Genomic DNA, 16166 nt, shown 5'->3' on the forward strand with positions numbered 1-16166 from the left:
AAAGCTGCGCTGAGGTCTAACAGTATGAGGGCAACAGTATCTCCAACATCCAGATGGTGACGCAGCCTTTCCGTGACACCCAGCAGTGTTGTTTCTGTGGATAAACAGCTCGAAAGCCAGATTACGATGGGTGGAGGATTTTGTTGGTTTGAACGAACTGGGAAAGATGTGAATGAATGTGTTTCTCCAGAATTTTAGAGAAGGCCAGTAGAAGGGAAATAGGTTGGTAGTTGGAAAGTATGTCAGGGTCCGCGGCAGGGTTCTTTAGAAGAGTGGTCACCATGGCATGTTTCCAGTGAGGAGGGACCGTGGATTCTAATAGTGAGGTATTAAGGACGTTCAGTATCACGTGCAAATGGGGAGGATCAAGCTGCCTAAGTATGGAGATTGGTATAGGATCCTTTTGGGGAGCCGGATTTCACATTATCTAAACAGAGCTTTAGGGAATCTTCATTAACACCTTGGCTGCTAGGCGTTTTCCCCCTCCTGTGCTGAAAATTACCCTTTTGCTGGTTTCATGACGAGCTCAGCTCGTCATCAGCACAGCTCAACTGTGCATCATGACGAGCTGAGCTCGTCATGAGCATCGAAAGGGTTAAGAAGAGGCCAGGAATCCAGATGGTGGGTGCGGATCACAGGTTCAATGTAAGGTTCGGTGCAGGTTGAGTCTAACATGTGGGGAGGGGGTGCAGACTGGGAGGTGATTATGGACTGTGACTAAGGGAGACTACTCGCTTGCTAGTTTGCGATATCCAGATAGATTTTCTCAATTTTGTGAGTAAAGAAGAGAGCAAGGTCATTGCAATGGCGTTTAAGGGGCGGAGGACACGCTAGGGTCTCTGAGCCAGCAAGCTCCTTGACAAGGCCAAAAAGTGTTTTTGAACAATTCACAGCTTCGGAGATGGTGGTAGAGACAAATTTGGCACGTGCGGCATTACAGAGGTTATGGTATCATTTTAGTGCCTTTTTATAATCATTCTTGGATTCAGGGGCGTAGTCTCTTTCCCATTTCTGTTCTAACGATTTACATTTAGATTTCTACTGTTTTAAGGTTTCAGTGTACCTTGGCACAGGAGGACAATGATTTTTGAATTTTTGGTGTGTGAGGGAAAGGCAGGAATCAACAGCATTCGAAAGCCGGGTGTGTATGCTGTCAGAGAGCACCTTAGTCCTTAGGTCAAGTGTGGGTGTATTGGAGCATAGGAGACTGTTAAAGCCTTTTAAGTCAAGTTTTTTCCAGTCTCTTTTAGGAACCTTAAGAGAGGGGAACGAGGACCAGGTATTGTCAAGGGGAGTGAGGCTGAATTTGGACAGGAAGTGGTCTGACCAGCATATGGGTAATGCAGGGGAGCAGTGAATGCAGGATAGGCTTGAGAAAATGGGTGGCCTGCTTTGTGTGTGGGGCCTGAGTTGAATTAATTGATGTTCATCTGATTGACATGGGGCTAGCACAGATTTAATAATGGCCACAGTGCTAGCAGCATAGACTATGTACTGATTAACTTGCAGCTATGGCATGCTCTTAGGGTCATGGTTGTAAGATAGCGGTTATAGAGTGACCACAACCCGCTGTGTGCGACCCTTGATCTACTGCTACAGAGAGAATTCTCTCAGCCAGGTAGCAAATTGCTTACCCAAGATGTGGTTCCCTCAAACAACCTGAGATTACTTAATGGGTCGCATACTTGCGAAACCCGATATTCTAGCTTACATCTTTTTAGACATTGATGGGGCGATAGCAAAGCTAGAGGTGTGCACAGCTAATCCAGTGATCTCGGAGTCCGTAATTGGTATCAATGATACATTTTTGGCCCACGTACGCAATCACTTTATTAAGCAAACCAAAGCTAGGGTCGCTCAACCAAAGAAAGCTTGTCAGTGATTTAATAATGACTGTAAAATGGTGCGCAGCTCCCTAGGGGATGCAATTAGAGAAGGGGACCCTGGCAAAGTTCGGTCCTTGAGGCAAACCTATAGGAGATCCCAGGAAAAGGCCAAGAAAGCTTGGGATGAGAATAGATGGCAGGATCTCAGACAGGCATGTGCAAGCAAGAGTTCCAAATTGTTTTGGAACATAGTAAAGTGAGATAGGGGTGGTCAGCCATCACTGCTGCAAAGTCATGTAAGTCAGGACCAATGGGTTACCCATTTAAACCTCAATATGCCTGTAGTTTAGATGAAACTGAGGTGGAGGAGCCCTCACATTCGTACTATCACGGCTCAGTTTTTGCCGAGGCTGATGTCAGCCTCGCCCTGGGAGCCAGTAATGGGGGGAAACGCACCGGCCCCCGATAGTATCCCAGCCGGCATATTCCTTTATGACAAGGCCAATTCATGTTGGTACATAGTGTTACTGGCTAATGCAAGTGCCAAGGGTGCACCGGCCTCAGATTCCTGGAAAGGGGCTAAGATTATCCCCGTTTTTAAAAAAAGTGATAAATTTCACCCTGGAAACTATAGGCCTATTAGCCTAATAGATTCCCTGCAAAAGATAATGGGCCGATTAGTTTTAAGCAAGGTGCAGGATTGGATTGATGAGCAGGGCATTTTATCCCCACTGCAGGCTGGTTTTCGGGCTCGTACCAGTACTATCGATCAGGTATTTCAATTCATTTTGCTACATTGGAAGATGGTGGTCCTGGACAAGGACAGCTTGTATGCTGCCTTTGTGGACCTTAATTCAGCTTTCGACCTCTTCTCCCGAAGCAAGTTATGGGTAGTACTGCAAGAGATGGGAATGTCCACTGAATTGTTATCTTTTTTTGCTAGACTCCATGAGGGCAATTATGCCCAAATTTGATGGAGCATACAGGGTAAAGTTACGACGCCTTTCCGTACGGAGAAAGGCGTGCGCCAAGGGTGCATTATGGCACCTACACTATTTTCCTTGTTTATTACCAGGATTGCAAAATTCCTGGAGTCTACTCCAACTGATGCCCCAACCCTAGCCGGTGTTAAAATCCCCATTTTAATGTTTGCGGATGACACGTTAATTATCTCAAAAAAGCAGAGCGGTCTCCAACTAGCTCTCCTACTTTTTGACGAGTTCTGCCACTTACGGGGCTTGGAAATTAACATGTCAAACATGAAATTCATGTCCTTTAACCCCCACAGAGCATTTAGAGGAGGCATAGTGCTAAACAAGCGGCCCTTAGAACAAGTCACCGATTTTACATATCTAGGGGTCATTATGCAGAGGGATATGAGGTGGAACCGACAGCAATTTGTTGTGGCTTCATTGAAGCCACAACAAATTGCTGGAACCCTTCAAACTGAATTTAACACCTCTCTCACTAAACCAGTCAGTCCAGTGCTCCAAATGTATAACATGAAAGTTGTCAATTCCGCCTTATAGGGGGCTGAGCTTTGGGGGTACGAGAACCTCTCTAACTTAACTGCAGCAGAAAATAGATTCTTGTGTAAGATCACTAGCCTGCCACAAAGCAACCCAGTACGCCCACTGCTTTATGATCTAGGCAGGAAGGCACCGGCCGATGTAGCAAGACTGCATCCCCTACTGTATTGGCAGAGAATCTGATCTACACCAGAACTGGCATCCTACGTGGCAGGCCTTCAGGACTTAGGGGCCGATTATGATCGCGGACGGACTTGAGTCCGTCCGCGATCACCGAGGATGAGGGAACGTCCGCATGGGCTGCGGCGTTCCCTCCTGTGCAATTAGGATGTGACTGCCACCCTGGCGGTCACATCCTCTATTTTTACATTGCGGCGGCTGCGACTTCAAGCTGCACCCGCAGCAATGTTAAAAATGCACGCATTGCATTTGTATGTAGAAAATGGCAGGTACCGCGTGGTGCCTGCTGCTTTCTGCATACAAATGCAGGGGGGTACCATAGGTACCCCCATGTGCACCCCCCACCCCCCTTCACCTAGGGGGCCCGCAACAGGCCCCTGCAGTGAAGATCCGTATGCTTTACCACGGCGGAAAACCCGCAGCAGAAAAGCATGTCTTGGCAGCAATCCTAATATGGCTGGCGGTGTCTGGAAGACACCGCCACCATATTAGGGCTTTTCCGCCGCGGTTGTAAGCCGACCGTGGCGGAAAAGCTGCGGACTGAAACCAAGTCCCACCAGCCATCCTAATGTGGCGGTGGGTCTTTGGTGGGTCTTTGGTGGGAGGATGCGGAAATTCCACAATCATAATAGGCCCCTAAATTAGGGTAGACCGCTTTAACAAATACGGTAGACCGCTTTAACAAAATAAAATGGCTGCAGGAGGTTAGAGTCTCCCTAACAAGTATTGGTATGGCAGCACTTTGGGAGAATCCAACAAGCACACCGTTCCCCCTCTAAGGCGATGCTAAAAGAAAAGTACTGGGATTGGGTGATCCAAAACACCTATAGGTATTGGAACAGCACTTTACTTATGGGAAGCTTTCTAGAAGTTAAATCATCCCCTAGGTTGGAACAGTACTGGGATATCATAACCAAGCCGAATGATCGGAAGTTATACTTCCAATTCAAGGTAGGCTCACTACCAGTAAGATCGTTTACAGCAAGATGGGGTATTCTAGGTGATGAATCTTGTCCCATATGTCATGCCCAATCAGAGTCACTGGCCCACCTATTGTTTGTTTGTCCAGCTTATGCTGCCCCCCGTTGAGTGTGGCTGTCACCAATTTGCAGAACATTAGGCAGAAGGAATTATGTTGCGCTCGGAAAATTTAACTCCTATCGTCATTGCATTAGCAACATTTTTGAGCTGGTCATGGGCTATTGGATCACAGGCACTTCCTGTAGGTTAAATGCTTGTATCTGTACTATTCTTTTTGAATATGAATTTATGGCTTTGACATCTCGCATGCTAGACGCAGTGGTATAGTTCTGGTATGATCGGGCACGTTAGTGATGTAACGATTTGTGACTGTGTATTAGGAAAAATTATGAATTGTATAGTAGCTATGATTTTAAAGTATTAACTTCTTTGGAAGTTTTAAAGTGTTTTATTGTATTTTTTTCATCTTGAGGAAAGGTTTTTAAATTAGAATTCATTTTATTTCTAAAATGTGTATTGGACATGAGTTTTAAGAACTATCTCTTGTAATATGCTTTGATGATATATTTATCGAATAAAGCTTATTTGATTTGATTTGACCACCCAAAGGTTGACGGGTCTAACAATGATCCATCCCGTCCAAGTTTCATCTAGGTAATAGTCCTCCACAGGATGTATAGCATGTTTTTTTGGGGGGAGGGGGTGCTTTGCAGGGAAGAGAACAATTTTACAGGAACTTCATGGAGCTCCTTGTGGAGTTCTGGATAAAGCTCCTCACCATTATAACCCACAGGCCCCATTTCTCCTCTGAAGGCCGTTCCTGAGGTAATGCCGGGGTAATGCTGAAGGTCTTTAGTGACATGGCACCTCCCAGCCCAGGTGCTGTCATTTCCCTTTGAACTGCTTTTTTGCATGATCTTTTCAGTCATCAGTTCACAAAGCGGTATGAATAAAGAGAAAAACATCATGAAAGTTTTGAACAAAGTGTACCCCTTTTCAAATGTGACATATTTGGAACTCATTCTTGACCATGGTGGGGACGTTGCAAAGATTTCACGATCTCCCGTTGATTGAGGAAAGGTTGAAATAAAAATTTACCAAGATTTAGAATAGATTTAATGACATGGAAAACTGTCATTTGTCAGAAATGCATATATACTTTGAATGTGAGCCATTATAATTCATGCTAGACCCGGAACTCTGCTTGTTCCCACTAAGGTCAAGGCATACATTTAAATCATTGTATTGACTTCCATCCACATACCTGATCTCATGTAATTCCATAAAGAGTGTCCTATTTAGAATAATGTATTTCAACATCATCCAAATAATATATTTCTGGCTACAGTCGCACATTATATATCAATAATTAGTCTGAGAATGACATTGACAATGGAAATACCTAAAAGGCATACTAATAATTTATATTTCTGCATGACATAATTTTTTTTTTCATTTAATAACAGAAAATGTTGTTACTTCAGTGATCATTAAAGAAGAAGAGGACAACTGTTCTGTGGGTCGCCAAGGCTGTGTGGGGAACAAATTGGTACAAATGCCTACAGGTAAATACACCATAGATCTTCATTGAGCAAAATATGGTTTTGTTGTGTCATCCTAACACTAACTGTCTATGGATCCATTTTAATTCTTTGCAAAGAAGGGACTCCATCTCAACGGCGACAAAGTTCCATTCACGAAAAATACAGCTGTCCGCCCGCTGGATTTAAATTTGGGCAGACCATAACTTGACAGCAGCAGAGACTGCTCTGTCTCTACCGTGGTCAAACTTCTTTGATGGAGGAAGGGCCGTTGAAGAATTGGCTATATGTCCGCCCACCTAATTTAGATGAGCGGACATAGAAGCATTTTTCCATGCCTCTCACCGCCAGGAAAAACATGGCAGTAAAGGGCACAGAAAAGTGCTCAATGCTACCCTCACCATCGGAGGAGACTTGAGGGTCGCATTGCTTTTTTTATTTTCAAAAAGAAAATCCTCTTTTTAAAAAAAATTAGTTTTACATGCCGATACAAAAAACACAAGCACAAAACATTATAGGTGGAGCAGGACTGATCATACCAGTAAATGATTTAGAGTAAAATGGACATAACACACTTACAATTCCATAAAAATCCAGAGAAATAAAAGGAGATACACCATTGCATTACAATTGAATTCATAAAGCTTTCAAGATTACAATAATTTATTAATACATACATACATAAATAGCGTAAGAATAATATACATAATAATATTACGGCTCATACATCATAACAAAAACCGCTATTGCTGCGCCCAATTATTACTCAATAAGCCAAACCCATCAGATAGACCTAAAGTACAACATACAAAATTAAGACACTTAACAGGAACCTATGCCACCCAATCTGGTTTTATAATCAACAGTTCTTATATCGGTCAGAAATTGCTCCATCCCCCTTATTAGCTGACTTAATTTGGGACACATGAAGAACATATGAAGTATTTCCGCCTGTTCAGCTCCTCACTGAGTACATTTACCATCAGCTGCCTCTCCCCATGTATATATTTTTGATGGGGTATAATATAGGTTAAAATTAGTTTTATGGTGTTGTGCCCTCAGATTGGATGACAGTAAAATCTACTCTCCTATTTCGATAGATTCATGTAATAGTTCATTCCTGATTAAATCTTAAATTACACTTATGTTTCTGGACCTCCAAATCATCCATTTGGGATTCTAAGAGCCAGTCATATAAAATGGCAATTCTGTTTCTCCATCTAATTGCCTCAATTAGGGAGTTCTTAGTCATCATACTAAAGGCATTTTACTTTCTACTCAAAAAGTCTTGAATCTTAAAAACTTTAAAAAATCTGTCCTTAACTTTGAATCATTTTCTTGTAATTCTGAAAATCAGGTAATCTGAGAGTCTGTGTAAAAATCTATTTTACTTACCCTATTGTTTTCATCTTTCCATAACTATCCCAAAAAATTGAGGGTAATAATATTAAAGCAGACGTACGGGTTTAAAAACATATCCTACCAAGCTGAAGGCGTCGTCTAACCTGCTTTCAGACTTTATAGATGGTTGCAAAAACCTTTAATCAAGTTTTTAGGTCTCGCTGAGCCAGCGCATGTGCTGCTCTACGAGAAATTAGTGAGTGGCTTTTGAAAGTGCTACCACAGGCTTTTCCTGACCTCAAGCTTGTGTGCACGAGCACGTACACGTGAGTGTGCAAGCGCGCAGCCGCCAGGTGGGTTTCTGTCAAGGCTCATTAAGCCTTGTGTGCCTCTCTCCGCGCTTCATTTCCCTCCCCCACCACAGATCAAGTCACTCTGCTTTCATGGGCGCGTTACTTTTACGGCCGCCCGGCCAATGCTTGTTTACAGTTACGAGCCGTCATGGCTCATGGCAGATGTCTAAACGTGCTCAGAAACAGAAGCAAAAAATCTATACTTGCCCAGCCTCTGCTTTCAAGAGCATGACACACCTGTTATACAGTTGCAAGTGCAAACATATTTTGCCACAGTGCCAAGCGTGGGAGGCAGGAGGTATTTTCATCCTGTACGCGATTTCACCGCTTTTATTTGACTTCAATAATAACCTCTCAGGACACCTATTTTGCACAGGCTGTGGCCAACATCTCTGCCGTGTATTCTGAAAAAAATTGGCGTTTCCCAGATCCATGGTTTGCATTGGCATGCCTCCAATGTCACTATGCTGGCCAGTCACATAGCGAAGGGTATGCCTTGCACAAGCTATAGTCTAGGGCAACTGAAGCGGTTAACACAGTCTTCAGTGCGATTCATTACGAATCCGCGTTTAACGAGAGGCTTCTTCTCACAAGCGAGCACACTGCGTATTTGCCCAACACATTAACAGAAATCTCTCAGAGTGCCTGTCCCTCACTGCGAAGTGTCGGTTCTCGACCATTAAAGATAATGCATTCCGGGTGAGAAGCGGCTGTACCGTCCCTTTCAAATTAAGGAACTGCAGATAACCAGTACTTGACCATTTCAATCGATGGCCCGGAACAGGGATGTCTCACTGAGTGGCCAAGGACCAGAAGGGAAAGCATGGCTTTTAATGTAATGTTACCAAATTTTGCATAGCGCCTTCATCCAACAGTACCACACAGCAGGGCTGATTACCTACTATTAGTTAGAGGCGCCTCTCACCTCGCACATCATGGACTATGACAAATGCTCTGCTGCCTGATCCAGACACATCTCAGTCCAACCTTCCCCTCTTCTAGCACTCTACAACTCTTCTACCCCTGTTTCCCTCTTCTACCCCTCTAACCCTCTACTACCCCTCTACTACTCCTCTACCCCCCTCTACCCCTCTTCTACCCCTCTCCTACCCATCTACCCCTCTACCCCTCTTCTACCGCTCTTCCCCTCCTCTACCCCTCCTCTACCCCTCTTCTACCCCTCTACACCTCTACCCCTCTTCTACCCCTCTACTCGTCTTCTACCCCTCTACCCCTCTTCTACCCCTCTACTACCCTTCTACCCCTCTACACCTCTACCCCTCTTCTACTCCTATACTACCCCTCTTCTACCCCTCTAACCCTCCTCTACCCCTCTACTACCCCTTTACCTCTCTACTACCCCTCTACTGCCCTTGTTCCCCTCTACCCCTCTTCTACTCTTCGACCCCTCTTCTACCCCTCTACCACCCCTCTACCCATTTCCTACCCCTCTTTTACCCCTCTGTCCGCTACCCCTCTTCTACCCCATTACTACCCTTCTACCCCTATTCTACCCCTCTTCTATCCCTCTACACCTCTACCCCTCTTCTACCCCTATACTACCCCTCTTCTACCTCTCTTTTACCCCTCTAACCCTCTTCTACCCCTCTACCCCTCTACTACCCCTTTACCCCTCTACTACGCCTCTACTACCCTTGTTCCCCACTACCCCTCTTCTACTCTTCGACCCCTCTTCTACCCCTCTACTACCCCTCTACTACCCCTCTACCCATTTTCTACTCCTTTTACCCCTCTGTCCGCTACTCCGCTTCTGGCCTCTACTACCCCTCTACCCCCCTTCTAGCCCTCTACCACTCTTCTACCCCTCTAACCCTGTTCTACCCTTCTACCCCTTCTACCCTTTTCCGCTCCTCTACCCCTCTTCTACCTCTCTACCCCTATTCTACCCTTCTACCCCTCTTCTACCCCTCTACCCCTCTTATACTCAGCGCCACCACAGCATCAGTCAGCACCACCACAGCATCAGTCAGCACCACCACAGCATCACTCTGGGCCACCACAGCATCACTCAGCACCACCACAGCATCACTCAGCACCACCATAGCATCACCCAACACCACCACAGCATCACCCAGCACCACCACAGCATCACTCAGGGCCACCACAGCATATCTCAGGGCCACCACAGCATCACTCAGCATCACCATAGCATCACTCAGCATCACTTAGCGCCACCACAGCATCACTCAGGGCCAACACAGCATCACTCAGCACCACCACAGCATCACTCAGCACCACCACAGCATCACCCAACACCACCGCAGCATCACCCAGCACCACCACAGCATTACTCAGGGCCACCACAGCATATCTCAGGGCCACCACAGCATCACTCAGGGCCACCACAGCATCACTCAGCATCACCATAGCATCACTCAGCATCACCATAGCATCACTTAGCACCACCACAGCATCACTCAGGGCCATCACAGCATCGCTCAGGGCCACCACAGCATCGCTCAGGGCCACCACAGCATCGCTCAGGGCCACCACAGCATCGCTCAGGGCCACCACAGCATTGCTCAGGGCCGCCACACCATCACTCAGGGCCACCACAGCGTCACTCAGGGCCACCACAGCGTCACTCAGGGCCACCACAGCATCACTCAGGGCCACCACAGCATCAGTCAGCACCACCACAGCATCAGTCATGGTCACCGGTCACCACAGCATCACTCAGCACCTCCACAGCATCACACTCAGGGCCACCAAAGCATCACTCAGAGCCACCACAGCATCACTCAGGGCCACCACAGCATCACTCAGGGCCACCACAGCATCACTCAGGGCCACCACAGCATCACTCAGGGCCACCACAGCATCACTCAGGGCCACCACAGCATCCCTCAGGCCACCACAGCATCACTCAGGGCCACCACAGCATCACTCAGGGCCACTACAGCATCACTCAGGGCCACCACAGCATCACTCAGGGCCACCACAGCATCACTCAGGGCCACCACAGCATCACTCAGGGCCACCACAGCATCACTCAGGGCCACCACAGCATCACTCAGGGCCACCACAGCATCACTCAGGGCCACCACAGCATTACTCAACGCCACCACAGCATCACTCACGGCCAACACTGCATTACTCAACACCAACACAGCATCACTCAGCACAACCACAGCATCACTCAGCACCACCACAGCATCACTCAGCACCACCACAGCATCACTCAGCACCACCACAACATCATCACTCAGCATTGCCTTTGCAATAGTACACCAGCACATCATCATCACTCAGCAAGACCTAAGTATCATTCTGCATCACCTCAGCATCGTCTCAGCACCAGTCACCACCACCACATCAACATCACTCAACATCACCCCAGCCTGCTCTCGGAATCTGCCATCTGTTGATTCTCCCCTAGCGTCTGGGTGCTGCTAGTGTTATATTACATGTACTAGTTCATAACCTTCAACTTCCAATTGTTTATGCCCCTTCAAAAAAAAACTTTTACAAACAACCATTGGAATAGGCAAAAACAAGTTGCCAGCATTGCAAGAACAATATAAAAATGTGGAAATTTATAATTGTACATACATTTTTAGGTCTCGTGACCTATCAATGCGCAAGCATTGAGGTCACGAGACTATAGGGCTTTAAACAGACTTTAACTGACTGGCGATTTGGTCCTGTGCCCGTGCGCTTTTAGGTCAATGCGCAAGCGCATTGACCTAAAATGCGCGTGCACAGCATCAAATTGTCAGCCATCTGTTGCCCAGCTTGGTGCCGCTCCACCCCCTGCAGCATCAAAGGCTTTCACGGCCGGCCAGCCGTGCTTTCAGTTTCACGGCCGCCCGGCCGTGTGAAGTGCTGCTGTGTCGCATTTCTCCTCCCCCCTCCCCACAGCAATGCCCTCCGTCTTGTTTCTCTCTCTCTCTCTTCAGCTCGTCGTGAACTAGAGGGGGCCAAGAAAATGGGTTAATTTGCTTCCCGAAAACACAGTGCCTGTGAACCGAACTCTCAATAAATTCCCAAAAACTATTCTTTCTGCTGAACTCTTTTTCAGTCTCTGTTACTTGATGGAATAAGTAACTCGCGGGAATGTCTCGAAAATAATTTGCCTCCTACTTCTTTTTTTCATCTCTCCATTCTATTTTAATTTTTCCGCTTTCATTCTCTACTTTAAATGAGAATTATGATGAGTGATAAAACATTTGTTGGCAATTTGTTAATCCTGTAAGCATCCCTATCGTTTTTCCGTTAAATTGTAAAATCTAACCTCTAATATGTATTGTTACATGTCTTTCCATTGATTTACAAATGGGGAACTCCAAGTCTAGCCCTAGACCTTAGCCTACACTTATCCTTTACCCTTATCCTGTTTACCAGGCCGGTCGCTCCCCTCACCGCCACGCAGCCCCCTGTGTGACCACTGACCGCTACTGCATTGTGTCTGCCTGCGTTAAGATTGACTGTGCCCTCCTTCTCTTCTGTACCCACGAGTGAGTGATTCTAATGCCCAGCTCTGCTGATACAAGGCTTCTAGACAATATACACAACCACCCCATCCACCACCGCATCCACCATCACCACATCCACCGCATCCTCCACCATCACATCCACCATCACCTCCACATCCACCATGACATCCACCACCACCACATCCACCACCGCATCCACCACCACCGCATCCACCACCACCACCACACCCACCACCAGTACATCCACCACCACATCCACTACCACCACCACCCCATCCACCACTACCACCACCACCGCATCCACCACCGCATCCACCACCACCGCATCCACCACCACATCCACCACCACATCCACCATCACCTCCACATCCACCATGACATCCACCGCCACATCCACCACCATCACATCCACCACCACCACTTCCACCACCACCACCACCACTGCATCCACCACCACCACATCCACCACCACTACATCCACCACCACCACCACCACCACTACATCCACCACCACCACCACCCCATCCACCACCACCACCGCATCCACCACCACCGCATCCACCACCACATCCACCATCACCACCACATCCACCACCACCACCATCACCTCCACATCCCCATGACATCCACCGCCACATCCACCACCACCGCATCCACCACCACCACCACCACACCCACCACCACCACCACACCCACCACCACCACCACACCCACCACCACATCCACCACAACCACCACCCCATCCACCACCACCACCACATCCACCACCATCACCTCCACATCCACCGCCACATCCACCACCACATCCACCACAATCACATCCACCACCGCCACATCCACCACCACCGCCACATCCACCACCACCCCCACCACCACCGCATCCACCACCACCGCATCCACCACCACCGCATCCACCACCCCCACTACCCCCACCACCACTACTTCCACTACATCCACCACCCCATCCACCACTACATCCACCACCACATCCACCACAACCACCACTCCATCCACCACCACCACCGCATCCACCACCACCACCGCATCCACCACCACATCCACCACCACCGCATCCACCACCGCATCCACCACCGCATCCACCACCACATCCACCACCACATCCACCACCACATCCACCACCACATCCACCACCACATCCACCATCACATCCACCACCACATCCACCATCACCTCCACAACCACCACCACCACATCCACCATCACCTCCACATCCACCATCACCTCCACATCCACCATGACATCCACCACCACCACCACATCCGCATCCACCACCACCGCATCCACCACCACCACCACACCCACCACCACTACATCCACCACCCCATCCACCACCACCACCGCATCCATCACCACATCCACCGCATCCACCACCACCACAACCACCACCCCATCCACCACTACATCCACCACCACATCCACCACAAACAACCCATCCACCACCACCACCGCATCCACCACCACCGCATCCACCACCACATCCACCACATCCACCACCACATCCACCATCACCACCACATCCACCACCACCACCAAATCCACCATCACCTCCACAACCACCACCACATCCACCATCACCTCCACATCCACCATGGCATCCACCACCACCACATCCACCACATCCGCATCCACCACCACCGCATCCACCACCACCACACCCACCACCACTACATCCACCACCCCATCCACCACCACCACCGCATCCACCACCACCGCATCCACCATCACCACATCCACCGCATCCACCACCACCGCATCCACCACCACCACATCCACCATCACATCCACCATCACATCCACCACCACCACATCCACCATCACCTCCACATCCACCATGACATCCACCACATCCACCACCACCGCATCCACCACCACCACGGCATCCACCATCACCACATCCACCGCATCCACCATCACATCCACCACCACCACCACCACATCCACCACAACCACCACCCCATCCACCACTACATCCACCACCACATCCACCACAAACAACAACCCATCCACCACCACCACCGCATCCACCACCACATCCACCATCACCACCACATCCACCATCACATCCACCACCACCACCAAATCCACCATCACCTCCACAACCACCACCACATCCACCATCACCTCCACATCCACCATGGCATCCACCACCACCACATCCACCACATCCGCATCCACCACCACCGCATTCACCACCACCACCACACCCACCACCACTACATCCACCACCACATCCACCTCAACCACCACCCCATCCACCACCACCACCGCATCCACCACCGCATCCACCATCACCACATCCACCGCATCCACCACCACCGCATCCACCACATCCACCATCACCACCACATCCACCATCACATCCACCACCACCACATCCACCATCACATCCACCACCACCACATCCACCATCACCTCCACATCCACCACCACCGCATCCACCACCACCACACCCACCACCACTACATCCACCACCGCATCCACTACAACCACCACCACATCCACCACTACCACCACCATCGCATCCACCACCGCATCCACCACCACATCCACCACCACATCCACCATCACCACCACATCCACATCACCACCACATCCACCATCACCACCACATCCACCACCACATCCACCATCACCTCCACATCCACCACCACATCCACCATCACCTCCACATCCACCATCACCTCCACATCCACCATGACATCCACCGCCACATCCACCACCATCACATCCACCACATCCACCACCACATCCACCACCACATCCACCACCACATCCACCACCACATCCACCATCACCACCACCACCACATCCACTACCACATCCACCACCACCATATCCCCCAGATCCACCACCACCACATCTATATGTGTGTGGCTCTGTGTGTGTTTAGGTGCAAATGCAATGTTCTTGGATTTTCGTCACAATAAAATACACTGAACATAATCTTCACAAAAGTTATTTACAAACGTTTAAGCTATTGCCATTATAAATTACAATAACTTTTATTTAAGTATTCATTATTTACAAAATTAAAAGCCATTGTTATTTGTAATATCAATACATCTAAGTCACGTAAATACAACACACATTGCATTACAAATGCTATAGGTGTCACATTTGCAAAAGTTAAAACTATTGACATTGTAACTGACAAAGCTATTAATTTTGCTAGTTTCAAAACCAACACATAAATAAAAAGTGTCATTTAGAATACCAATAGCTCAAACTTTCCTAATGCGAGACCTATTGCATTTCCAATGCTTGTTTAATATAGTTGTTCTGTTGGCCATAATGCCTTCTTGGTCATATATAAGATAACAAAAATGCTAATGGCACTTTTTTATTTAAACGTTTCAGCATGCTGCACAGCAGCCACACTTCTCTACAGCACAGCTTAAACACATTGGCAAAGTCAATAGCTCTGCCTAAACACTTATAATGCCCCAAAGGCAAGACCTATTGGCTATGCCAATGCTTATTTTTTATAATAACTAGGTTCCAAATTCTTCAGCAAACACCACTTTGCTTCTGTATCCATTAACATTTGATATAAAGACGGAGCTTCTGCAGCATCCATATTGTCCTCCCCTGTTAATAAGAGTCTCATATTTTGTAGAAGACAGGCCCAGTAATAAAATGCAAAATTACGTATTGCCCACCCCCCTCGAGTTCTAGGGAGGGTCTTACATTCCATTGCCCTTTGGGGTTTCCTCTGACTCCAAATTAAGCTAGCACGGAGCGCTTGTAGTTTTTGTAGATAGATTTTAGTGAGCTCAAAGGTACAGCCCAAAAGAAATATACTTTAGGCAAGCTACTCATTTTTAAAACATTGCACCTTCCAACTAGTAAAAGATGCAATCATTCAGCTCTATTGCGCTCACTTTTAATTTTCCCAAGGAGAGGGAGCCCGTGTGCCACCATCAATTGATTCAAACAA

At 47.8% G+C, this 16166-nt stretch overlaps 1 protein-coding gene across 7 annotated transcripts in view; it reads left to right on the forward strand.

The window, feature by feature from the left end:
- Positions 1–16166, forward strand: part of LOC147708708 (zinc finger protein 425-like) — a 126580-nt gene that overhangs the window by 96438 nt on the left and 13976 nt on the right. For 4 of the 7 annotated variants that reach the window (XM_086927359.1, XM_086927362.1, XM_086927358.1 and 1 more), the window contains one exon: positions 6001–6081. The exons of 1 other annotated variant lie outside the window; for it this stretch is intronic. In XM_086927359.1, the coding sequence (XP_086783485.1) occupies positions 6001–6081 (81 nt within the window). Of the gene's footprint in view, positions 1–5982; positions 6082–16166 lie in introns of all 7 variants that reach the window. 2 more of the 7 variants (XM_086927357.1, XM_086927356.1) reach the window with 1 other exon arrangement.

The sequence above is a fragment of the Lissotriton vulgaris genome, chromosome 6 (assembly GCF_964263255.1).
Source record: "Lissotriton vulgaris chromosome 6, aLisVul1.2, whole genome shotgun sequence".
NCBI lineage: Eukaryota > Metazoa > Chordata > Amphibia > Caudata > Salamandridae > Lissotriton > Lissotriton vulgaris.